The sequence below is a fragment of the Plecotus auritus genome (genome assembly GCF_963455305.1).
Source record: "Plecotus auritus genome assembly, chromosome: 4".
Lineage (NCBI taxonomy): Eukaryota > Metazoa > Chordata > Mammalia > Chiroptera > Vespertilionidae > Plecotus > Plecotus auritus.
The window spans coordinates 65,930,927-65,957,209 of record NC_137775.1 but is presented as its reverse complement, the minus strand read 5'-3'; the positions used below and the strand labels follow the sequence as shown (position 1 = coordinate 65,957,209).

At 42.2% G+C, this 26,283-nt stretch overlaps 1 protein-coding gene across 1 annotated transcript in view; it reads right to left on the bottom strand.

Moving 5' to 3' along the window:
- IMPG1 (interphotoreceptor matrix proteoglycan 1) overlaps nucleotides 1–26,283 on the bottom strand; it is a gene marked incomplete at both ends in the record, with an annotated part of 138,103 nt that overhangs the window by 90,439 nt on the left and 21,381 nt on the right. Inside the window, 6 exon segments of the mRNA XM_080665104.1 lie at nucleotides 807–950; nucleotides 4,402–4,481; nucleotides 5,079–5,143; nucleotides 12,587–12,615; nucleotides 12,879–13,045; nucleotides 21,433–21,666. Of these exon segments, the coding sequence (XP_080521230.1) occupies nucleotides 807–950; nucleotides 4,402–4,481; nucleotides 5,079–5,143; nucleotides 12,587–12,615; nucleotides 12,879–13,045; nucleotides 21,433–21,666 (719 nt within the window).

The window sequence follows — 26,283 nt, the reverse complement described above, 5'->3', positions numbered from 1 at the left end:
GCCCCAGTCATTAGCCCAGAGGATAGAGAGAATTTTTCATGATGTTTGCAAAATGAATCTCAGGGAAGGGCATTCCAGATGGAGGAGGCATTACTTATAAAGACTAACGGTGAGAAAGTAGAGTGCAAAGGAGGGAGATGGTAAGGAACTGGTGTTAAGATGAGGCTGGAAAGAAAGGCAGTGTCTCATCATGATGATATTCAGCTGCCACGTTCAGCTTAGTAATTTGGATTCTCCTTCAGGGAATGAAGAGAATTTTAATTTGATCAGGGATAGGCAGATAGGATGATGGTCAGAGATGGAAGAGACATCTTGGGACAAGTCCTTAGTTTAGTGCTGGATGTCATGGATAACATGCCTTCTGCCTGTCACCCATGAAAAATGCCATGGCTTTAAGCTGCATCAGTCTGCAAAAGTGGAAATATTATGGAAGACAAGGTAGTATGGGTTCAAAATTCATATTTCACCCCAGCATGTTCCCTAGCTGGTGTCCACACGGACATTTTAGACATATAGAATATATGTTCCGTGGCTTTCAGCTAAACGTGATTTAAAACCTATTACTATATGAAGAAAATCTAAATGTAAATGACTTGTAAGGCGGAAAAGCTGGAATGGAAAACTTTCCTGGAGAGCCACTTTTTCCTAACATTTTGAGACCCATTGCAGCTTTTGATGTATTTATTTATTTTGTGATGGTTAAAAATGAATGCCTGATCACAAGAAGTTGGAATTATTAACCAAAAAGGTTTGTTTCCTGTTGGCTCCCAGATTCTGAGTCTAGGCTTGTGCTGTGGTTCACTCACCTGGAGTTGAGACTTTGCTGCTAGCTCCTGGTAATAGGAGGAGTGGGCATCAGCGAGCTCTGCCTTGAACATCAGGGAGATGCACAGCTCCACCTTCTGCTCCGGTGGGCCCTCAGATACCTCAGAGGGTTCTATTTCTCTTTCCTAAGTTAAAAAGATCTTCTATTAATATAAATCACAAGCAAATGGTAATATTACATAACATATATTGACTTTGTCTCAAGAATTGGATTATGAAGGCTCTAGTATTTTTAGAATAAAAGTCCTATTAACTAGAAGTGGCCTGTGAATTTCACTGAGAGACAAAGCACCAATGAATTAACTACTTAGAATCTTTGAGAACATAGTCATTTTGTGACTATGCTCTTCATGGAAGCATCCACACACACACATACACATAATTCATATATATTGCTGGAACATCAGTAGGATTGTGCTACACACTTGTGTAACTTTATAGACACTCTTTGATAAGGATTGGATTATACAAATTAACCTATGGACGCTGGTATTATTTAATATAACCCTTTTTAGAGAAGATTCTAGACTGGTTTAATAAGACTGTTTGTGCTTAAATTTCATACTGAAACTGGTTAGAAAGCACTGTCAAGTCAAGAGAGGGTGTGAAATTCCTCTCAGAGAAAGTGGCATATCTGGGCCACCTTTGGAAGCATGTGGCTGAGAATAGCAGTGCTATTCTGAGGCTCACAAAGGGCCAGGGTTCATCCTTTTTGTCATTTGGTTTGAGAACAAGCAGGAGTCTCTCATTGTTCTCCACTCACGTGGGCTCCCAGGGCAGAGAACAAACCTGGAGCTGTGTTTCAAACTTGGGGTGGACAGATTTCCAGTCTTGGGTACCCACACAATCCTGAGATCTGCACAGCTTTCTCCAAAGTGAAAAATATGTCTGTGGTAAACCAACTGTCTCTGGGAATGTACAGTTTCTTATAGTGATATTAGAGTTGTGGAAGCTCAGAGACAGGCGCAACCAATGGAAAATGCCATGAGAGGCAAAACTCATCTGGTTGGAGGTGATGTAGCTTCTCCTCATTTCTTATCTCAGACTCCTTGCATGGGCAGTGAACAGCAGAACAGCCTCTCACTTTAATAGGACACATGGAGGATGTGTATTTACACCCACCAGGCTACTGGCATTTGTTTAATGGGAAGGTTTACATCCATCCATCCATCCATCCATCCATCCATCCATCCATCCATCCATCCACTTGCTCATTTAATCATTCGAATGATACACACCGAGTATCTGCATGGATATAGCACAGTGCTAGGACCCATGGGACATTGGAAAAAATATATGGCATATGGTGTTATCCTTGAAGCTTACCCTTCCATTAGGCAAATATGAACTTCACAAGAGACATTTTGGTAAATCCTTTAGATGTATTAGTGAGAAGTTTTGTAACTTACCTTCAACCACTTATTCATGTTTTATGCCTCTCACGCAGCACCCTCAGTGACGTCCTAATTACCTCTGGGATAAAACCCAAACTGTTTTTCCTGACATTTGACTCGCCACCATCTGATGCCGATCTGCTTGAACAGCTTTGGTCTGTCTCACTTCTCCCTGCCCAATTCAGGGAGCTCCACTCGCTCCTGCTGAGGACTACACTGCCATGCAGTCTCCTGACTGAAGACCCTCCTCACTGCTCCCCACGACCCCCTCCAGCAACAGTGTGTGCACGCGCCACACACACTTTACTTCATACACACATCCTTTTTTACTTCTTACTAATATTTCCTAGTCTTGTAGTCCATTAAAAGAACTATCCTCTCTGGCCATCTAGGTCAGAAAACTTTGCCTTCCTCTGACTTTCTATAACATCTGAATTGTTCATTTGGTACCTATGATGTATTCACCTAGAGCGGTGGAGGGGAACGTAAGGCCTAGAAAATCATTTAGTCTGGGCCTGCCAAGGCAACCTCAGGCAGGACTCAAAATTTAATAAATCTAGGAGCTTTTCTTTCATAGCAGCATAAATTTATATTAAGTGAATTATATTAAGTGAATAATGTTATAAATATCAATATGGCCCTTGGCAGAATAAAGGTTCCCCACCCCTGACCTAAAACCTTCTTTTTATGTGCTAATCTTGTCATCCCATGTATAATCTCCTTGAATCCAGCATGATTCTCACACTTCATGGACTCTCCCAAATAAAAAAACAACAACACATGAGGCCATTGATGAATGAAACTCTCAGTAAATATACATGATTTGGAGTCATGTCCTTTGCAACCTGTCCCAGACTATCATTAGTCCCAGTCCATACATCTGCCATCTTCAATATTTGCACTTAGACTATTTTGTTGTACTTATTTGCATTATGAATTTCCTAAAGGTAGGGACTGTGTCTTGTTCATCTAAGATATTATAGTGAATTTTAGTTAAATATTTGCTGAATGACAGAATAAGTAATAGATGAAGTTGGTAAAAAGGATGTTAAGAGGAGGATGCGATGAGTGTGAAATAAAATATTCAGGAGATATTTACTGCAGAATATTAAATTTTAAAGAAGGTGGGACACAGGTAAGAGAGAAAGAGATGGCAAACTGTAGTTGTCGTATACATTTCACAGTGAATATATTTAATCTCAATAATTTTTTTCAACAGCACTTTTCACTGTTGATGAAAGGGCATTTTTGAGAAAAATAAAATCCTTTTATTGTTTGTTCATAACCATACTCCCACCAAATCTGTGGCCATCTGTCCTAAAGGCCAGGGAGAGAGTGGCCAGCACGATTCTGATCCCCGAATTTTCATGTAGAGCTGGCGAGACTGAACTTCCTGTCCTCACCATCTGGAAGAAGAAAGGGCTAGAGAAGTCTCACAGACCAGAGGGGCTCATAGACCTGGTCGCAGTGGCCCTGTAAGGCTGAGAGGATCTGCGGCCTACCTTGTGTTGCCACAACTCCACCACTGTTTCCTGCTTCAGCCCTGAGCGTCTGGCTCAAAGCCTTTGGGAAGGTTAAAGATGCCCCCGCCACCCCTTTTTGATAACCAACATTAACTTCTGTAACAATTATCTCCTCCTGCATGCTTTTTTCACTCAAACAGAGCAGTTGCCAGTGCTCCCCTTTACCTGCGAACACTGGTTTTATTTTCCCCCATTTGGCACGAAGGGTTTCGATCATTTTGATATTTATCTCACCTTTTCCTGCTGGACATGACTAAGAACAAAACTTCTGCCTTTGTTGTCAGCATGAGATTACACTTCAGTGGAGAAAGAACCTGATTGGTTGGTGGATTCATTCATTCATTCATTCATTCATTCATTCTAAAGCTTGGTGAGCACCTGCTGTATATAATGCTCTGTTAGGCACTGGGAAAAGAGCCCCTGCCTTCCTGGAGTTTATAATTATGTTGCTTCTTGCACTTCCTCACACCTTACCCTTAGTTTTCAATGTATTTTACTCCTCAGTCCCTAGGAAGAAGTGAGCATACTGAATAGAACAAAGTCAGTGACTCTTCACTAGACTGATAAAAATGAAGCACTAATAAGACTGAACGGCCAGTCCATTTTACTAAGACAAAAAAGGCCTGTGAGGAGCTGGATTGACTCTCAGAACTTCTTACTGTTGTAGGCATCGTGGTGTCATTGAGGAGTGTGTCCTCCGGAGTGAGAGGGAAGGGCCCGAGTGAGACATCGGCAACATCTGTGGGAATTTAAAAAATAACAGGCACAAAAATGAGACTAGAGGAATTGACATTAGAACAAGGTAAAACATTTCACATGCTTTTTCTGTCACTCTGGAATTTAAAAATGTTAGATCCATGCTGAGCTCATTTTTATTTTAAGATCACGTAAATATGTTCTTGAGCAAAATATAACTAATACTATTCCTCCCAACTATTCTTCCTTTCTAGGACCCAAGTTTGGTGCTCTCTTAGATATGTTTCAATTAAATAGTTCTGTCTAAGTAGTAGATCTAGTTAATTTTTCTTTTGGTGGCTATATAAAGGATGCATAGACAGAGGTTTATCCTGAATTTGTTTGTTGAAAAGTATTGGTAATTATTGCCTCTAAGTTGTAGGATAATGGCCAATTTGGTTTTATTTTTGTTCTTTTCTAGATTTTTAAAGTTTTATACAATAAGTTTAATTTATTTTATAAGGTTAGACATACAAGCTAGTTTTGAGAAAGTACGTTATAAATTTTGTCAACTTCAATTAAGGATGGCTTTTCAAATAGCATGCTTTCCTGATGATTTGAATTAAGGTTTAGAAGCAGATGGAATGAGATCTAAGCTTACCTGTTGAAAACACAGGGGTTTTACCAGGCTCTCCTAATATCTCTTCTGTGGATATTTCATCTTTTCTGTTAGCACAATAGAGAAGAAGTGGTAAAAAGGAGCATGATGACAATAGGGGGAATGCATTTAAATTCGCCTATATTAAATAAACCTAAAAACTAGAGAAAAAGTATACTTTAAAACTGGTTTACTTATCTTTTCATTACAGAAGTAATCTTCTAATATATTTTAATTGAAGAAAAATTCAAACAACCCTCCCCAAATGGTTGTTTGACTGCGGGGCTTTTCATAAGCATGTTAGCTTTTCCTGGTCCTGGGGAACTTGTCCCTGATAGCAAAGATGGTTTGGGGGTCTGATGTTTTATAGTCCCTTGTGCTTAAACTGTGCCCTTGACATCAAAGGTAATTATGACTTGATCCGTGACTGAAATATTCTTGCTAAAATCTCAGACTTTCAAACCTATAAATGCAGAGAGTCAGTAAGTTTATCCAGTAAAGTAACTTGTGGCTATAGTAATGGGATAGCGAGAGTGTTCTGGATAATGCAGTTGCATTAAATCTCTATTCTGAACATAACCATTGTGTGCATTGTGGGAAGGTTCACAGTGCCATGGAGTGGCAATGCAGAATATATTCTAAAGTCAGGTCCAAGGCCATGGTTATAGAGTTGTCTGCGTGTAATGTAAGCTTTATTTAGAAAGGAATAGCAGTAGTGATATCTTTTGAAGCTTACTATAAGATGTGTTACTATAAGCTATTAGGTCTCAAAGGATTGTGTCTGCTTTTATAATATAGTCATGGTTGACCAATATATTTGATTCAATTTTCTGTGGCTCATGATGATGAAAGATCAAAGGGAATGACCAGGTGCTCTGTTGTAGATTCATATAGATTGGCCATATAGCCAAAGGGGCATATATCTGACACATTCAGTTCTGCCAAAGTGCTAATAGGGGTAATGTACAAACTATACCAATCAGCCTGGCCCGGGCTCTAACCAATCAGAATGGATGTCAGTTGTAAGCATGGATGACTATATTGGTGCGCATAGGCTAAATTAAACTCAGACTTTATAGTGGAATTTGGAATTAGTTATTCTTGTTTGCTTTTGCTGGTATTATGCTATGTGTTTAATAGTTTTTATGGAGGTAATACTTAGTATACTCTCATAATATCATAGCATTTGTAAATTTAGATTAATTTCTTTTTTATTTTATAGATCTTTGTTTATAGTAAGGTCTCCTTCCTCCTGTCATAACCTTGGCATCCTTGTTTTACCTTGTTGTAAAAAAGAAAATAACCGAGGAAACCAAGATGGTGGCATAGGTAAGCACCTAAACTGCTGCCTCGCACAACAATTTCAAAACTACAACTAAAAGACAGAACGGACACCATCCAGAACCACAGGAAAGCTGGCTGAGTGAAAATTCTACAACTAGAAGGAAAGAGAAAAGCTCACAGAGAATTGGAGGTACGGCAAAGGGTCTTTGTGCGTGCAGAGAGGAAGGGTGGCTGAGAGCCTGGCTGACTTTCTCTGGCGGAAGGGGGAAGGAAGCCCCCGACCGCACTGAACCCCAGTTCTGACTGCACTGAACCCCAGTTCCAGGCGAGCCCCTGGGGACCCACGCTCTTACGGGGGGAGTCTGGACTCTCGGGCGGAGACTCGGGAGCCGGGGAAGGCAGAGGACTGAAAGCGTGCATGCGCCAGTGCACACAAAGGCTGCGGAGGTTGCCACAGGCTTTCCCTAGTGGAAGGGAGTCAGAGGCTCCTGAATGCACTAAGCCCCAGTTCTGACTGCAGTGAACCCCAGTTCCAGGCGAGCCCCTGGGGACCCACGTTCTTGTGGGGGGAATCTGGACTCTCGGGCGGAGACTCCGGAGCCGGGGAAGGCGGAGGACTGAAAGCGTGCACGCGCCAGTGCACACAAAGGCTGCGGAGGTTGCCACAGGCTTTCCCTAGTGGAAGGGAGTCGGAGATTCCTGACTCCACTGGGCCCCAGTTCTGACTGCACTGAACCCCGGTTCCAGGTGAGCCCCTGGGGACCCACGCTCTTGTGGGGGGAGTCTGGACTCTCGGGCAGAGACTCAGGAGCCAGGGAAGGTGGAGGTCTGAAGGCGCGCGTGCGCGCAAGGGTAAGGCTGACAGGAAGCCAAGACTGAGACTCCACCCCATCCAAGCTGAGCACAGAGGCTATTGCAATTTGGCAAGTCTAATCCTATAAGGCTGTCTCCAGCACCGAACTTCTCCCAGCATAGACACAGCTGATTCTTACAGCCAACTGGCCTGGAGGTCAATTCTTCCCAGTGATACCAACAACAATCAAGACTTAATTACAACAAGGCTGTACACACAGTCCACAAAGGGGTGCACCAAGAGTGTCCACCTCAGGTTAACTGGGGAGGCAGACCCACTGGGCCATATTGGAAACCTTGCACACAAATCTACCTTACCAACTCAGGGAAGCAGTGAAAATGCGGCGTCAAAGAATCAGATCACAAATGAAAGAAATGGAGGAAAACAAACGACTGGATATAGAATTCAAAACCATGGTTATAAGGCTTTTTAAGAATATCCTAGAAAAGGCCGATAAATATAACGAGACCCTTGAAGATATGAAAAAGGACCAACTAGAAATTAAACATACACTGACTGAAATAAAAAGTATTATACAGAGACCCAAAAACAGACAAGAGGAACACAAGAATCAAGTCAAAGAATTGAAACACAAAGAAGCAAAAAACACTCAACCGAAAAAGCAAAAAGCAAAAAAAAAAAAAAAATCCAAAAAGTTGAAGATAGTGTAAGAAGACTCTGGGACAACTTCAAGCGTACCAACATCAGAATTATGGGGGTGCCAGAAGAAGAGAGAGAGCAAGATACTGAAAACCTATTTGAAGAAATAATGACTGAAAACTTCCCCCACCTGGTGAAAGAAATAGACTTACAAGTCCAGGAAGCGCACAGAACCCCAAACAAAAGGAATCCAAAGAGGACCACACCAAGACACATCATAATTAAAATGCCAAGAGCAAAAGACAAAGAGAGAATCTTAAAAGCAGCAAGAGAAAAACAGTTAATTACCTACAAGGGAGCACCCATACAACTGTCAGCTGATTTCTCAACAGAAACTATGCAGGCCAGACGGGAGTGGCAAGAAATTTTCAATGTGATGAATAGCAAGAACCTACAACCAAGATTACTCTACCCAGCAAAGCTATCATTCAGAATTGAAGGGCAGATAAAGAGCTTCACAGATAAGAAAAAGCTAAAGGAGTTCATCACCACCAAACCAGTATTATATGAAATGCTGAAAGGTATTCTTAAAGAAGAGGAAGAAGAAAAAAGTAAAGAGAAAAATTATGAACAACAAATACATATCTATCAACAAGTGAACCTAAAAATCAAGTGAATTAAAAACCGGAGGAACAGAATAATCTGGTGAATATAATAGAATCAGGGGCATAGAAAGGGAGTGGACTGATAATTCTCAGGGGGAAAGGGGTATGGGGGGGTTCATGAAGTGACTGGACAAAAATCATACACCTATGGATGAGGACAGTGGGGGGGAGGTAAGGGCAGAAGGTGGGGTGGGAACTGGGTGGAGGGGAGCTATGGGGGGAAAAAGGAGAAATAATTGTAATAATCTGAATAAAGATTTATTTAAAAAAAAAAAGAAAAGAAAATAACCAAGAAGAGTAGTTAGTAAAATGCTGGCTATTGCACTAGCTACAAGTCAACAGCCTACTTTGTGCAGCTGTGATTCTGCCACTACACTGGCAATCTAGACCATCACAGATGATCTACAATTTGGCAAGCAAGGGTTCTGGGTTCTTCATTATTTTAATGTCATTTGAAACTGGCAGATTGATGGACTAGTCAGTTGAGAAATTTTTCTGTTTTGTCTTCTTTGAAAGGTTTGAAGTAAGAGTTGCTTCCATTATTCCTTTTCTTTTTTTTTTCCTTTTAAACAACAACTTGGTAACCACAGGTAATGTAAAATGTTTGTCTCTTCCTTCTTTCTCCCTAGCAATGCTGGCAGGCACAGGAATAGATGGAATGATTCTATTATTTTTTCTAATTCCGGCTTGAATAATTGTTTCCTATAATTTTAAATGTTTTTCTATCAAGTCTTGCTACATTCTGTTGGATTTTTTTTCTTAGGAGTTGCCTCTGCTTTCTTTTTGGAAAATGAAGGAGTCAGTAAGTATTATTCTATATTTAAATCAGAGGAGCCAATATCTTTGTGTCTTGTGAACAATAGTACTAATATTTTCCTAAGTCACCTTCTTTCTTCTGGCAATAACTTTTAAAAATTCATAAAAAAGTGTAGCAAGATAGACATATGGAGGTCTATTATATATTATAAATATACAAAGACTTTGGTCAGTTCTGTAGCAATTGGTAGAGAAATATAAAACAGTTTGTGCCATGGAGATGTTTACACTCTCACAGGGAAACAGGGTAAAGCAAGGAGATGCTAAATAATAATGCAAGCGACAAATAGAACACAAAATCAAAGCACGGAGAAATTACTGCAGTTGAAGACATCCTGGGGAGGTGGGACTGCATTGGGAGCTTGGAAGGAGAACAGGATTTGGAGAGATGGAATGGGGAAGGCAGGTTCTTCCAGCCAAGATACAGGGCCTGGGGTCAGAGTCTGGGAGGAGGAGAGTGTGGTCTGTGTGCCCTGAGGAAGGGCATAGTGGCAGTGGTGGGATCATGGGAAATGAAAGGCAAAATTGGACAGGTCAGGTGCTGAAGGGCCTTGATTAGTTTGGACTGTGCCTCACTGTAGGACCTGGCAGCTAACAGAGGTCTCACTCAAACTCTGAGCAAAATTTAATAAAGGGATTGCTTACTAAATTGTGGGATGAGTCTAAGAGCAACCACAAGTGAGAGTGCAGAACCCTGGGGCTGGTAGGAGGGGTGAGAGGATGGAGCAGTTAACACAAACTAGAGACAGAGAAGGCTGTGGTGAGGGCTGCCTGACAGGAACTGAGCTGAAGCTGAAGGAAACCAGTAGCCCTCGAAGACTGCAAATTGGGGTGAGGGAAGGTGACAAATTTGCTCACCTCATTCCATTCTTCCCCCTCCTGATATTCTGCTCCCCATTGGCTGGCCCTGTCCAGCAGTCAGGGGGCATGAAATGCCAGGGACTCATTCCCTGCTCAGACTTCTGCACAGGGTGGGTGAGGAAGTGCGAGGAGGGGTATTTAGAAGGGCAAAAGTAAAGATGTGGGAATCTTTTGAAAGCCATTGAATAGGACTCAATGTAGGAAAAGGAATATTTCAGACATATTAGTCCTCAGCACTTATAAAAGTTAAGGTGGGGAAGAGGTTAGAGCCAGCAATAGCTGTTAGGGAGATCAGATTTGACATTTTTCACAGTGTAAATCAATAAAGTCCTGGACCAGATGGTTGGCAAAGGGAATAGAAATAAAGGAACAAATGTGAAAAGCATTATAGAGAATTGTCAGGAATCCATACAGCCTCTCTTTGTAGTATTATTGTCTTCATACTTAGACTTCTGTTATAAAATACTAGAGGCCCGGTGCACAAAATTTGTGCATGGGGGTGTGTGTCCCTCAGCCCAGCCTGCACCCTCTCCAATCTGGGACCCCTCTCACAATCCAGGACAGCTGGCTCCCAACTGCTTGCCTGCCTGCCTTCCTGATTGCCCCAAACCGCTTCTGCCTGCCAGCCTGATCATCCCCTAACCACTCCCCTGCCAGCCTGATTGATGCCTAACTGCTCCCCTGCCAGCCTCTTTGCCCCTAACTGCCCTCCCCTGCAGGCCTGGGTCCCTCCCAACTGCCTTTCCCTGCAGGCCCGGTTGCCCCCAACTTCCCTCCTCTGCCAGCCTGGTCACCCCTAACTGCCCTCCCCTGCCAGCCTGGTCACCCCTTACTTCCCTTCCCTGCTGGCCTGATTGCCCCCAACTGCCCTCCCTTGCAAGCCTGGTCCCTCCCAACTGCCCTCCCCTGCTGGCCATCTTGTGGCAGCCATCTTGTGTCCACATGGGGGCAGCTATCTTGTGTGTTCGAGTGATGGTCAATTTGCATATTACTCTTTTATTAGATAGGATAGAGGCCTGGTGCATGGGTGGAGGCCAGCTGGTTTGCCCTGAAGGGTGTCCTGGATCAGGGTGGGGGTTCCCTTGGGGCATGGGGCGGCCTGGGAGAGGGTCCTGTGGTGGTTTGCAGGCCGGCCACACCCCCCGGCGACTCAAGGAGAGGCCCTGGTATTTGGGATTCATTTATCTTCTATAATTGAAACTGTGTAGCCTTGAGTGGAGGCCAAGGCAGACCAGGGCTGTGGAAGCTTGGCTTCCTCAATCGCTAGGGGAAACTCAATCCTCCTGCTCTCTCCAGCTCCGTGGCTGCAGCCATTTTTGTTGGGATTTATTTAGCTTCTTTAATTGAAACTTTGTAGCCTTGAGTGGAGGCCTGGGCCGGCCAGGGTGTGCGGAAAGCTTGGCTTCCTCCATTGCTGGGGAAACCCAAGCCTCCTGCTCACTCCATGGCCGCAGCCATCTTGGTTGGGTTAATTTGCATACTTGCTCCTGATTGGCTGGTGGGTGTGGCTTGTGGGTGTAGCAGAGTGATGGTTAATTTGCATATTACTCTTTTATTAGATAGTATATGTAATTTGTGAGGTTATAATTGGCAATAACATCTCTCTTCTTTAATCATTTTATCTAATATACTTTTCCTTTTTTTTACATTTTGTCTTTCTTATTTGATATTCTGTTCTTGTTGAGGATTTAGCTCAGTGCTTCAGTAATTTAGTTTGAGAAACACTAACACTTAACAGAATACCAAACAAGAATCCCAAATTCAGATTGCTTGTTGATTGCATTAAATCTATTACTGATGTAACTAATAATTTATCATGAATTCTAAAAACCATATTATTTTAATTGTTCTATACCTTATAAGTGAAAATACACATTAGATACTTATCATATACTTTTATCTGATAATAGTGCAAACATACTAGGTGTAACAATTAATGTGGATTAACTATTGACCGGTTAATAGTGCGGATGAACTATTAACTGGTTAATAATACGGATGAACTATTAACTGGTTAATAGTGCTCTTTTTTTGGCACAAAATTTGACATTTTTAAGTGTAAAAATATCTATGATATTAACACCTTCAGAAAATTGGACATATGAAGTTTTGAAGCTTGTTGTCAATACAACAAAATAGCATACATATCAAATCGCATATATATCAACATATGTGTAACTCCATCTATTGAAAAAAATCTGCATAATTAACCAGCACACCTAGTATATCTTAGTCTATAAGATCTAACCACTTGCCTTTTATACATTCATTTATGTGTAGCATAATAGAAGTATAGATTGTCTGTAATGTCAGACTAACCTACACAGACTTCAGAGGCTGACATAACATCATAAAGATACAATAGCTGAGTCACTCCATTATGTTAGCTTTCAAAAGTCAAGAGCATGCAGCACTCTATTTTGGGTACTTACCTCTCAGGGAAGTTACTCTGTTTTATTCTCTGCAGAAATAGAAAAGTAATTTTACCAAGAGATAATGTCAACTGAAGAGCTAAAGTCTATTTTCATCCCTTTTTCCCTTCACTTCAACCCTCACGTACATTGTTATTTTGCAAGAATAAAATTCTTGTTGGCCTTGTCAGGTATTTCCAAGCATATCTTCCACCAACCCTTCTGTCATGGAAACCAAGTCAAAAAAAGGGTGGGGGCTGGAGGTGTGGGAGCTATCTGGGCAGCGTTCCGAACATACAGTGTTCAGACTCACCTGCTGAAGAAGAGCCAGGTGCTCCTGGGAGTTGCTGAAATTTTTCCCAATGTCAAAGAGGCAGAAAACCTCCCACTGGCAGATGCTGACCCAGTCCTGGTATTCCCCTGTGTTGGGGATGCGACCCAGAAAGATCCAATAGGCTTCCCACACTGCTTCCTGGCACACTGCAATGCAGCGCCATTAGGAGTAGAAGAACCCCTTCTCCCCACCCAAGCACAGGCTTATAACATGGAAAACTTTTGCATGGCTTATCTGACACACTAACTTATAGCCCAGAGAAATGAATTCATATAACAACTATTTATTGAGCACTGATATGTGCTATGGAGAAAAATAAAAGAAGGGAGATAGGGTATTTGAAGATAGAGAATTTGAATGTGTGTGTGTGTGTGTGTGTGTGTGTGTGTGTGTGTGTGTAAGACTGCAATTTAAAATAGGGTGATTGAAGAAAGCTTCCTTATAAAGGTGACTTTGAGCAGTTTGGCAAAAGGCTCCAAGGCTAGAGAAAGCTATGAGCATGGAAAGAACAGCAAGGAGGTCAGTGTGGCCAGAGCAAGGTTGAGCGTAACAGGGGACGAAGACAGAAAGATGTGGAGAGGGGAACACAGATAGTGGAGGGGCTTGTAGACCAGTAGTCTTCAAACTGGGCATAGGTACTGGCTATATCTGAAGGTTTTCCAAAGGATGAATGGGCACACAAACAGTTTAAATAGAATTCGTTTCTAGTCTCAATTTTCCCATCATGCTTTCCTAATAATGGTTTGCCTAAGGGCACACCTTTCCTTCTTCATTTTCCCTTTGATCACCATCTTCCCCCACTCACTCATCCCTAATCTTATTGGGGCCCAGTGCCCCTAGGCTGCCACACAAAGGGATGATTTGAAACAAACCATAGCTTTGAGGTTAAGAAAGCAGGTGAATTTAGTCAGGGTGGATTTTTGCAATTAGGGTGATTTCTGCTTCTTTGCTTTTAACACATTAGGAGTACTAATGGAGTCAGCATCTGATAGATCATTAAAAATAACAATGACAGCTCATGATGTGTCTGTTAGCATATAATGCCAAGGGAATTTATATTACTGGAACAAAACTCTCTCTGTTCCCCTCTACTTATTTATGTAACAAGTTTTCTCAGCATTTAAGTGAAACTAGGGAAAAGAATAGGGATAAAATGGATGCTAAACCCTGTCTTATTGTAGCAATGCATGATATGAATAGTAAGTAATGGCACGTGGACTAATAGAGGAACACCACCAAAGCAGCCCCGTCTATCCAGAGGCCGAAGCTAATGCAGCTTAAGTTCAAGTCCTTCACTTAAATTGGCCTCTTCCAGGGCCTTGTTCCTAATTTTGTATCTATAAACATTAGTGCCCACAAAACCCATATCTGGTCTTAGATCTATCTGTTGATAATGACTTGCTTAAAATTTTTGGTGAAATTTGTATCTACTTGTTTTAATAAATTATATATTAAAAGAATTATAAATGCAACTGAATCTAGAAGAAATTTCTTTGTACACATAAAGTAACAGGAGAGAAGAAAATTTTCAATTTATGCATATATTTTTTGTTACTGAGACATATTTCAGAGCAACCAATAACACATTTTCAAGCTTACAATAAATTCCAATGAGATAAAACTCTGAAGTGGGAATGGAAGTGTGGGTGTGTGGAGAAAAAGGAGCGTGTGATGTCTCCTATTGTTAAGAAGAGTTCCTTCATGTATTTGTTTAGATTATTTGATGGAAAGTATTTAGTGGCTGTGGTAGATTCCACTGGATACATATGAATGCTCTAATTCTTATTTTGTTTTCAATATCAATATTTACAATTCACCAAAAGTTACACATATCCAAGCATTTAAATTTAGGATAAAAACTTTAGAAGTCAACTGAAAAGCATGCAAAAATGTGCATAAAATTAAAAAGTTATTTTAGGGGACTAAGTGAAAAAATTGATATCTTCTGTTATAAGCAATTATAATATGTTGATTTTTTTTACTCTGGAGCAGTGGTTCTCAACCTTTCTAATGCCGCGACCCTTTAATACAGCTCCTCATGTTGTGGTGACCCCCAACCATAAAATTATTTTCGTTGCTACTTCATAACTGTAATTTTGCTACTGTTAGTGAATCGTAATGTAAATATCTGTGTTTTCCGATGGTCTTAGGCGACCCTGCTAGCAGTTCTCAACCTATGGGTTGCAACACACAGGTTGAGAACCGCTGCTGTAGAGCCTAAGACCATCAGAAAACACAGATATTTACATTACGATTCATTAACAGTAGCAAAATTACAGTTATGAAGTAGCAACGAAAATAATTTTATGGTTGGGGGTCACCACAACATGAGGAGCTGTATTAAAGGGTCGCGGCATTAGAAAGGTTGAGAACCACTGCTCTAGAGGAAAGGGGAGCAATTGGAGGCTTTGGGGCAGAAGCCGACATCACTTGATTTTCTAGAGAAACTGACTGCTGTGCTGAGAAAGGGGTTGTGGGAAGAACCAGGTGAGAGAAGAACAATTTAGAGACTCATGGTCCTGGGCTTCATTCTCCCTCACTTCCCACTTATTCTATGTCTGGATTTCTTTTCTCTTTCTGTTTTAAGAGACAAAGAGAATTCCAGGCCATCAGAAGCAACCGGACAAAGCCGGGAGTGGGTACCGTCCTACCACTTCAAATGAGCATTGAGTTTTCCACATTTGGGGAAGGGCAGGGGTGACCTGGAGACCAATATAATAATCTCTCACTGGAGAACCCATGTTTGTAAACATGATCTCTCTCCTGCCAGGCAAGGATCAGAGAGTTTTAATGCCTTTCCCGATACCAGTCATTGTAAAGTCTTTTGATCTTCACCCCCAGTCAAGAGTCTATGTGCCATGCAAGAAGGAACCAATATTTGTTCAAACTCTAAGAGTTGTGGGTCCAGTCCAAGCAAACCAGCTGCCTTGCTATCCTTCTCACCTACATACTTTATACTCTCTTGGGGATGCTACTTTGTCCTTCCATCTTTCCCCTGCTAGTTCAGTTCAAAAACCTATTTAAGTGCCAGATATACAACAATACATAAAATAAACTAGCCCTGCCTTTGAGAGCTTAGTGTGAGTGACTTTCACTAACAATATCCATGAGTGAAACATCTGGGAGACATAATGTGACATTCCTTCTGTTTACCAGTTCAACACACTCTTGCCTGTGCTGCTTTTGGTCTCAGATTGTCTTCCTTTTTAAAAAAAATATATTTTTGTTGATTTCAGAAAGGAAGGGAGAGATAGAAACATCAATGATGAGAGAGAATCATTTGATCGGCTGCCTCTTGCATGGCTCCTACTGGGGGTCAAGCCCGCAATCCAGGCATATGTTCTTGACCAGAATCGAACCCACGACCCTTCAGTCTGTAGACCGATGCTCTATTCACTAAGCCAAGCCAGCTAGGGCAGAGTGTCTTTCTTTTATTTCAGTCCAGCTTAAGGCTTGTTTTTGGTGCCTGCATCTTCCTAACTCTGCCCCTTTTTCCACCTCAATGACACATAACACCCCCAAACCCATTAAAACCTACTTTTCACAAAGACTCTGAGAGAGTATTCCCCCCAAAGCACAATTGCCTGAAGCTGCTTGAAGAATTACCTCCCTGGAGCAGTGTAGTTTATAGGGATCAAAATATTAGGATGAAACAGGGAGTAGTAGAAGCTTTTCTTTTGACTCTTTTTGAGAGGCAGGTTTTTGGTGATTCTTGTGATGTCATTTTCTTGGCCTCCTGGAAACGCAACACAAACCAGGAAGCATAGAATCCTCCTGGGATTGGGAGAACAAGAGCACCAGCCCATGACCCCTGGGGAAAGTCCCTTGTCCTTACTAAGGTAGAATAAGAATAACCCTTCCCTGAGGCCTCAAAGGATCTTGGGGCTGGGAGGAGTCTAAAAACTACTGAAAGTTAGATTTTTCTGCTCCCTTGATTTACCTGTTCTGCACCAGCCTTTTCTGCACCTACTGGGAAGGATTGCCACAGGGGTTTTGGAGAAATCCAGAGCCTCGCCTCCAAGTCTTCCCACAGTGGCTGGCCGCTGCCTGAAATCTGACCACAGAGCCTCAGACTTTCTGCTGCATGTCACTCCCTAGGCTGTTCTAAGAGGTAGGAAGAACCCCAGGGAACACAAGTCTTGGAGGCCTGACATGTTCCTGGATAGTTCTTTATATTTGGAAGGATGAAGTTAGACCAACGGTGTGTGAAAATGCCCGCCACAGGAGTGGGCACACTTTCGATGGAAAGGTTACACACTGAATCGGGAGTCAGGATGCTGGGCCCTAACTGCTCTGTGACCAAAGGGGGCCCTGACTGAGCACGTCACCTCACTTTTCTTATCTGTACAATGGGGGTGTTAGCTAGGTGATCTTCAGAGCAGTGCTTCCAGAATGTGAAAGTGCAAATGGGTTACCTGAGGATGTTATTAAAATGCAGATTCTGAAAGTAGGTCTGGAGTGGGATCTGGGAATCTGAATGTCTAGCAAGTTACCTGGTTGGTGATGGTGAGGCTGCTGGTCTGTGGACAACATTGGAGTAGCAAGAACTAGAATTCCCTCCATTTTTAACTTTTTCTAAGTCACACATTAATGTGAAAGAAAGATCTAGCTTTTGATATTGGGGTTGGGAGAAAGAGAGAGAGAAGGAGAGACATAGAAGAATGGAGGAAGGGAAAGAGAGGGAGAGACATGGGGCAAATGGTTTGAAGGGAGGCAGTCACAGAAGAGGGAGTTTACCTGGGTGGGAGCACACCGCCCCCCCTCTCCCTCCTCGGGACACCAGCAGAAACAAACTTTCCTCCGTCTGAGCTTTGGGATGAGCATGTTTATGATTCTACCATGAGCATTTCCACTTGTGTTGCTTTAAGCACTGGGAAAAGAAATAGCTCAATATTCCATTTGATTTGAGGAATGTAGGAGCTTTCTCTCCTAAGTTTGAAAGATATCAACAGACAATTTTGTACAGGCAGCTACGAGAACAGTAAGTGGGTTACTCTGTCAAAGAAACACTGCTTTGTAGCTGGATCTTATTTCTAGTATATGAACTGAATTTGTTAGACTTAAGAAACCCATGTTGATGAATAGTAAAATTTCATATCACCCAGGGGCAGCCATAAAGATAATGGACTGTCATTGCCATGGGAAGAAAAACAGTGGTTTGATTCATTTAGGGAAGCAAGAATGAAAGAGGCAAACCTAGTAAAAATAAAGAGCTAATAATAAAATTCAGAGCTAAAAATTTGGTTGCAGCAATAAATAGTCTTTTCTATAAATACTTGTGATGAATCCTATTTGTGAATGTCATAAAGAATTAGAAGTGTCATGAAATAGCTAGCAACAGTTGTGTTCATATTCAATGTGATGCATATACTATATGTTTATACTTGAACAAATAAAATGGAATTTACCTATATCATTATCAAATCAAAGTGCAGGCACATTCAAAATGAATAATTTACACATGTCACTCTTTTCTTTGCCTCCTGTGTTCATCAACAACATTTAGTGAGAATGAACTATGCAGAGGTGCTGTGCTAGCATCTCAGAATATTCGTCTGGTGCACTCGATTTTCTATGATTAGAGTCCTCCTTCTGACTATGATCCAGTCAGTACTTGCTGTTTCTCTGTGGGTGTGGCTTCTGTCAGAAAGCAAATATCTCTTTGCTTCTACATAAAATAAGACATATGAGAAACATAAGTCTTGATATTTTTGATACTGTTAGTTAATTGTGCCTCCAAAACCCAATAAGAACTCCCCAGGTTAGTTTAAACTTGCACCTATTACAGATGTAAATACTCAAGAACATCTTGGGATGTTAGTATCATGAAATGCTTCCTAGTGGTCATGATGTGCAACACATCACAGGCTAGAAGTGAACCAGCTTGCTTTAGTCCATGGGCTTGAAATAGATCAGGGCGACTGTGCTTTCTGGAATGGAAGCAAACATCTGGTATGATCAAGGTGGAAATCAGTAAACCGCCTCAGCTTTCACATGTAAGAGGAATTGAGTTTAGGCTTCAGCTAGACAAGATATTTTGCATTATTTGGAGCTACCCGGGGAATTAAATAGCAGCTACTATAGATCCCTTTCTTTCCTTTCAAGAAAAAGCCATGCACCGATAAGGGTTTAATCTCCAACGTTTACAGGGAACTCATACAATTCAACAAAAGGAAGATAAACAACCCAATCAAAAAATGGGCAACGGACCTAAATAGATACTTTTTGAAAGAGGACATAAGGAAGGCCAAGAGACATATGAAAACATGCTCTAAATCACTAATCATCCGAGAGATGCAAATCAAAATGACAATGAGGTACCATCTCACACCTGTCAGAATGCCTATCATCAACAAATCAACAAATGACAAGTGCTGGCGAGGATACAGAGACAAAGGAACCCTTGTGCACTGCTGGTGGGAATGAAGACTGGTGCAGCCACTGTGGAGAACAGTATGGAGTTTCCTCAAAAAACTAAAAATGGAACTCCCATTTGACCCAGCAATCTCATTTCTAGGAATATATCCCAAGAAACTAGAAACACCAATCAGAAAGAATATATGCACCTCTATGTTCATAGCAGCACAATTTACCATAGCTAAGATTTGGAATCAGCCTAAGTGTCCATCAGCAGATGAGTGGATTAAAAAACTGTGGTACATCTACACAATGGAATACTACGCTGCGGTAAAAAGGAAGTAACTCCTGCCATTTGCAACAACATGGATGGAGCTAGAGAGCATTATGCTAATAAGTCAGTTAGAGAAAGATAAATATCACATGATCTCACTCATTTGTGGATTATAATGAACAACATAAATGGATGATCAAAAACAGATCCAGAGACAGAGAAACATTGATCGGATGCTCAAACCTCAGAGGGAAGGTAGGGGAGGGTCGGGGTAAGGGGGAGAGATCAACCAAGAGACTTGTGTGCATGCATATAAGCACAACCAATGGACTCAGACAACAGAGGGTGAGAGTGAGGGCAGGATTGGGGGGATGGGGGGCAATGGGGGGTAACCACACATTTGTAATACCTTAATCAATAAAAATAAAGCCATAGAAAATTTTCCAAGTGAATGACTAGGGCAGCCACTGATGACTGTGGTATAATTGAATCCATAATGACTCCCAGGGACACAGTAAGAATTCTGTCATGCTGTTTTGGGGTAAACACTGCACTGGAACTCCGGTGGAAATCACAGTAATTATGTTGTGAACCCATTAACACCCCTGCATTGTACCTTGGTAACCCCTGTTAACTTGTGGCTCCTCTGCACTTGGACGTGCCTCCAGGTTTCCAAGCCTCAGAAGTTTTTGCTGAATCAGCAATAAACTCCTTAACCTTATCAAGGAGGGAGAGAGTATCTGGATTGAAATGTTGCTTTTGAAAAATAAAATCTTAAGTCATAAATCAACTTGCTCAGGTTCCTGACATTGCAATCATCCCATGCTTTTTACTTCATAATAACAACATTGAAGTCCAATATAGGACTTTGGCAAAAATAAAAGAGGTAAAACTCAGATACCAAGACTTTCCTGGTGACTTGCTAACTGCCCTAATGGCTTTGTATTGCACAGGACATTATTATTATTATTATCCTATCTAATAAAGAAGGAATTGCTAATTGACCCTCACGACATCGCAAAAGATGGTGGCAACCCACAGCCAATAAGGAGGGAATATGGTAATTGACTGCCATGCCCTCAAAGATGGCAGCACCCACAGCCAATAAGGAGGGAATATGCTAATTGACTGTTCCGCCCTCCAAGATGGCTGCGCCCAAGGCCAATAAGGAGGGAATATGTTAATTGACTGTCCCATCCTTAAAGATGACGGCACCCACAGCCACAAGATGGCAGCACCCAGTCCCCTCAGCCCCGCCGGGGCAGCAGGTGCATGGCAAGGCAGGGCCTGCCCCCAGGCTGGCCTGGCTGCTCCGCATGCCTGCCTCCAGAGTCCCCCAGTCCCCACAGCCCCCCAGCCGCCCAGGGCCAGCCCAAGGTACAGGCAAGCCTCGGATGGCAGCTGCCCAGCTGATGCCTGAGGTGCAGGCAAGCCTCAGATGTAGGCTGCCCAGGGCTGGCCCAAGGCACAGGCAAGCCTTGGATGGCGGCTGCCCAGCCTCCCAAGGCTGCCTGAGGTCCAGGTAACCAGGGCTGGCTGAGGCTTGTGCTCACAGCAGTGGCAGCAGCAGAGGTGTGATGGGGCATTGCCTTCACTTGATTGCTGGGTCGCCTCCCACCCCTGAGGGCTCCTGGACTGTGAGAGGGGGCAGGCCAGGCTGAGGGACCCCACCTCCAGTGCATGAATTTTCATGCACCGGGCCTCTAGTAAAACATAAGAGCAGATACGTGTCATTGTTTTGAATGTTTATTATTCATTACTCTCTGATTAGTTGGCAGATTTTTATAACTCTTGTGACTAAAGGAGAGACTGGAACTTCTGGGCTGAATATGACTCCTAGATGAATAAAAGGGAAGGGATGCAAAGAAGAAAAGGCTAAGCAGGTTTCATCTCTTTTCTTACCTCTCAATCTATAATAAGCTTGAAGGCTGGCTAGAATCTGTTTCATGGATTCCTGGGGACAGACTTTAACCCCATTTGGAAAAAATGCTGATCTTTTTGTTCGATGCTTTGCCAAATCGAATACTTGTCTCATGGTTGACACTTTATACATTTTTGCAGGACTTTCAGCTGTTTCGATTCTTGGGGCATTGTCTATGTCTTTAGTTTCAGAATGGTACATTTTAATGGAGAGATATGTAAAAGAAAGGTTGATTTCCTAGTGAATATATACATTTATGCGATATATGTGAAACTTGATAAATGAATGGCATAAACAAAAAATTGTAATCCTCTGCTTTATGAAAATTCTATTTTGGTGCAACTGCCAAATGTATTATTCCAATGACAAGGCACTTTCAGACATAAGGGGGTAGTATGAGCTGATCAAGTATTTAAAAAACAACAAGACACCAACATCTCAAATCATCCTGCCTTTAGGAACTGCCAAATATTGAAATCATTTCCCACACATCTCTCTAAAAATCACTCCCCACATAGCACTCAAGCCTCCCGAGAGATGCCTCTTTTGGTAGACATTATAATTCAAGTGGGAAGTGCTATAGCATTGTGATACCCCGGGGTATACTCTCGATGACGAAGTGGAGTGCTTCTGAAAACCTGGGGGTGACGGGGAATGCAACAAAACAGCCTTCCTGCCAGTTAGTGATGAGTGGCAGCTCTATGATTTCCTCATGTGTGGGGCTCAGAGGGTGTCAATCTGGTTGAAAGTGAGGGAGGACCAGGACATGTCTTAGAGTTGCATTTACAGAGCAAGCTTGTATTTTATGCAGGATAGGGAGGGGAATGGTGAAGGGGCCGGCTAAGAGAGGAGGCTGGCAGAGGATCAAACTCCCCAAGCCATTTCTTCTTGCTGGCACTGCCATGTCTAGACTTCATTTTTAACTCCCTAGGCTTACATTCAGTGAGTACTTGTTTGTTTTGAGACTTTTCATATGTATTATATCATTCTCACAAAAGCTCTACTATATAGATGAAACAGAAACCATTTTTCTCAGTTTACCACACAGTAGGTGCTGAGGGTTAGAGGTATTAGATCATGTTAACAGTGTAGTCAAATCTCGAGTCCTCCTCTCCCACTTGATCTCTGTCCTTTTATCCATTGTACCATTTAAGAAAGGAATTCTTGAATTGGGACCACTCACTATGGCTCCTTGGGAGCAGAAGCGTGTGACTCACAGAGATTTATATTCTCATTCTACTAAAGAAGGCTCTCGAACAAATATCTTTTGAAATGTGGTTTCTTCAGGCAGAAACCCAAGCAGAGTGGCTGGAGAGCAACTCACATCTGTTGCAAAGCATGTAAGTTCCTCCTTCATTTTGGGGAGAGTCCTAGTGGGAACACATATCTTTGTCACTGTGAAGAGTCTCAGAGTGCTTGGTCAGTTTTGGGCAGTGATAAATTCTTCGGAATCTCCAGAGAGGAAGGCAGATGAGAGGTTCATTTGCTCACCCAGCTACACACCATACGAACACATCATAACCTCTGAGTGGCACATGGAATTGAGTCTCCAGGGGACTCCAGTGGGGAAGCACTGTTTTGTGGGTCTGTAAGGGTACTTTCAGGAGAAGAGTAGAGATCATCTACTTCAGACCGCCTGAAACAATGAGGAAGTTATTATTTTATACAAAGGGAAGCAGAAGGGAGGGGATGCCTAGCTCTGCCTTTCTGCCATCCTCTCCTTCCCCTTGCTCAGCTCTCTCATGTGGTGACTGTCCCCATAGGCTGGCTCCACTGAGTTAAACATGCTTGCTCTTGTTCATGTTGAAAAATAGCCTTTTCTAAAGTATGGCTGATTTATGCCGTGTATCTGGACCAGCACCAGATGCGAAGAAATACGGCAGTGCGGTTGGCTTAGCTGAGGACACAGGGCAGGGGACTGAGATTACCCCGAGTGGCTCATTCTAGCTGTGGACTGGGATCAGGTTTCCCTGAGTCAGCTTGGCTGCATGGTGAAGTGAAAGGTGCCCATTCAACATTGGGCAAAATGCATGAAGGGGCGCAGGAGCTGAGTCTACAGTCGTTAGTGCCCAAAGCAGTTGGGTAAAATGGAAATTTTACTTTAGGAATGTTAATCTATATATATAAAAGCCAAGTGACCAGACCAACCAGAACGACTGGAATGACTGGTTGCTATGATGCGCACTGCGGCTGGCCAACGGGCCTGATCTTGTGTCCCCTCCTCCCCAGCCGGCCCAGCCCTGATTGGCCCTGATTGGGGCGGGCTGGCTGGACCCCACTTGCGCATGAATTCATGCACTGGGCCTCTAGTTTTGAATAACCTTTTCAAACAGTTATCAACTAAAGTGTGGTAAGTTGTAGTAAAGTTTTTGTAATTATATTTCAATTACCATTAAGAAAAAGTGTGCCTCAATGAATAAGTCTAGGCCTACCTGGCATGGTAGACACAGATCATGGGGAAATCTGGCTCCCCATACACCCTGCATTGTTCCATTTTTCTCTCAGTGCCTGCCTGCAATGTGGGGAGTCCTACTGTTAGACTAGCCTGCTCTCACCTCTACCACCTCCACAATCTTCAGTCCTTTGGGGATGGCTCTGTTCTTACTTTTTTTTTTTTATGTTAGGCTCTGGAAAATATCTCAGAATAACTTGTATTTACTCCACCCTGGCTCTAGAAACAATGCCTCAGTCCTGGAATTTCCCTGGTTGGATCCCTCTGGATCTTAACACTTTGCTCATAGCACGGCTTGCTCACATAGATCTGGGTCTTCGGATTTCACCCTCTCAGGGTGAGAATGTAAAGGGGTGAGATGTTTTTTTAGCATTCCCATGAGTTCTGACTCATTCCCTTTCCCCTAAGAGGCCAATTTCCCCCTATTTTCCAAGTGTGAACATACCCACACAGTTGGTGGTCAACAACAAGGGTGAATTAGTGTGACAGAGATTCAGTTTGCTTGGGATATCCTGGTTTATTGCTGTTATACTTTTATTCTCAAATGTGTCCTTGTTTGAAAAATAATGTATATAAGTACCCAGTTTTTCATGTCTCCCTGCTGGAGGAAATCCCAGGTTAATACTCTACAAATGGCTGCCTCCTTCCTCTAGGAAGCACCTTGTTCCATTTTTGAATGTTATCTCTGTTTAGACAATTCTTTCCTTTTAGCTGGAAATTACCTTGGCTTCCACACATTAGTCCTATTTCTGCCCTCTGGTAGAGCAAAGACTTAGTTATAGATACATCCATAAACAGTTCTTATGTTTTCCCTGTATTAGGCAGTTCTCTACTTTAGGCTATTCTCTACCTTTCTCTGGCTTCTTGTATCACATGAGTATCAGTTACCTTAGCCTGCTGTGTTTCTCTAGATTATATAAAACAAAAAGGGGACTTCTTGTAATAATATTATTGCATGAGAAGGATCACAATATTTTGCCTGTGTCCCCACCCAAGTCATTGCAAGATCTCTGAGAACAGGGACTTCTGGTTACCTGGGTCCAAGGATATTTATAGGACAGGCCACAATGATAAAGTCTGTGTTTTCCCAAGGATTTCAGATAAAATAAAACATTTTTTTAAAAGAATTACAATATGGAATGTTGAAGATTTTAATGAGGTAAAAAGAGCTGTTATTTATTGGAGCTAATGAAAGCACTCGTGGGTAAAGCAATTAGATCCTATTAGATGCTGCCCTCCAGTGCTGCATAAATTGTAAACTTGATATTGAACAGAATTCTGATTCTTTGGATGTATTTTCATGAGTTAAAATTTTAGTTTATATAAGTATTTGGGGAAAAATAGGTAAAAGTTTAATGAGAATAAATTGGTGGTTGAAAGACCTGCTATTAAAAGGGAGTATATTTAACAGAAGATTGGAAACATTTTTTGAGGAAGAAATATTTCTCTAAGATGATGACAAAACATAACTATAACCTAGGAAGCACCTGTATGATGATGAGTTAGCTGCCATCAATAACTATCTCCAGATGAAGTTCAAAGTTAGAAAGAGAAAAGAGGGGCAAAGTGATTTCAGAAAAAATAAACAATAAAAAACCCCTACCTTTCACAGAATTCAAGCATATTGGAAAATTTTAGTTAAATAGATTATAAATTTGCACAAAAAAATGCAATTGTACTATATTATATTGTAGGTTAATCACCAGGAAAACTATCCTTAAACCAGTAGTTTTAGGAAGTAGTAATATTATTGAAAGAGGCAAAGACAAAAATGGAAATTAATACATTTGACTAGTCAGAATTTCTAAATAAAGATGAACAGCTAATACTCATGGTGGTTACTGTCTAAATATAACTTAAATATGTTCATTATTTGTGAAAGAAAAATGCAGTAGCAACACAAATCATACCGTAGATCACTTAACTATTCACAATGTTTTTATAGTGACAATTAGAGGCCTGGTGCATGAAATTCATGCACGGGGGTGGGGGTGGGGGGTTGTTCCTCAGCCCAGCCTGCACCCTCCCCAATCTGGGACCCCTTGAGGAATGTCCGACTGCCCGTTTAGGCCCAATCCCAGTGGGGTCGGGCCTAAACGGGCAGTCGGACATCCCTCTCACAATCCAAGACTGCTGGCTCCCAACCGCTTGCCTGCCTTCCAGCCTGATCACCCCCTAACCACTCCCCTGCCAGGCTGATCAACACCTAACTGCTCCCCTGCCAGCCCGATTGCCCCTAACTGCCCTCCACTGCCAGCCTGGTCACCCCCAACTGCCCTCCCCTGCAGGCCTGGTTGCCCCTAACTGTCCTCCCCTGCAGGCCTGGTCGCCTCCAACTGCCCTCCCCTGCTGGCCCAGTCACCCCTAATTTCCTTCCCTT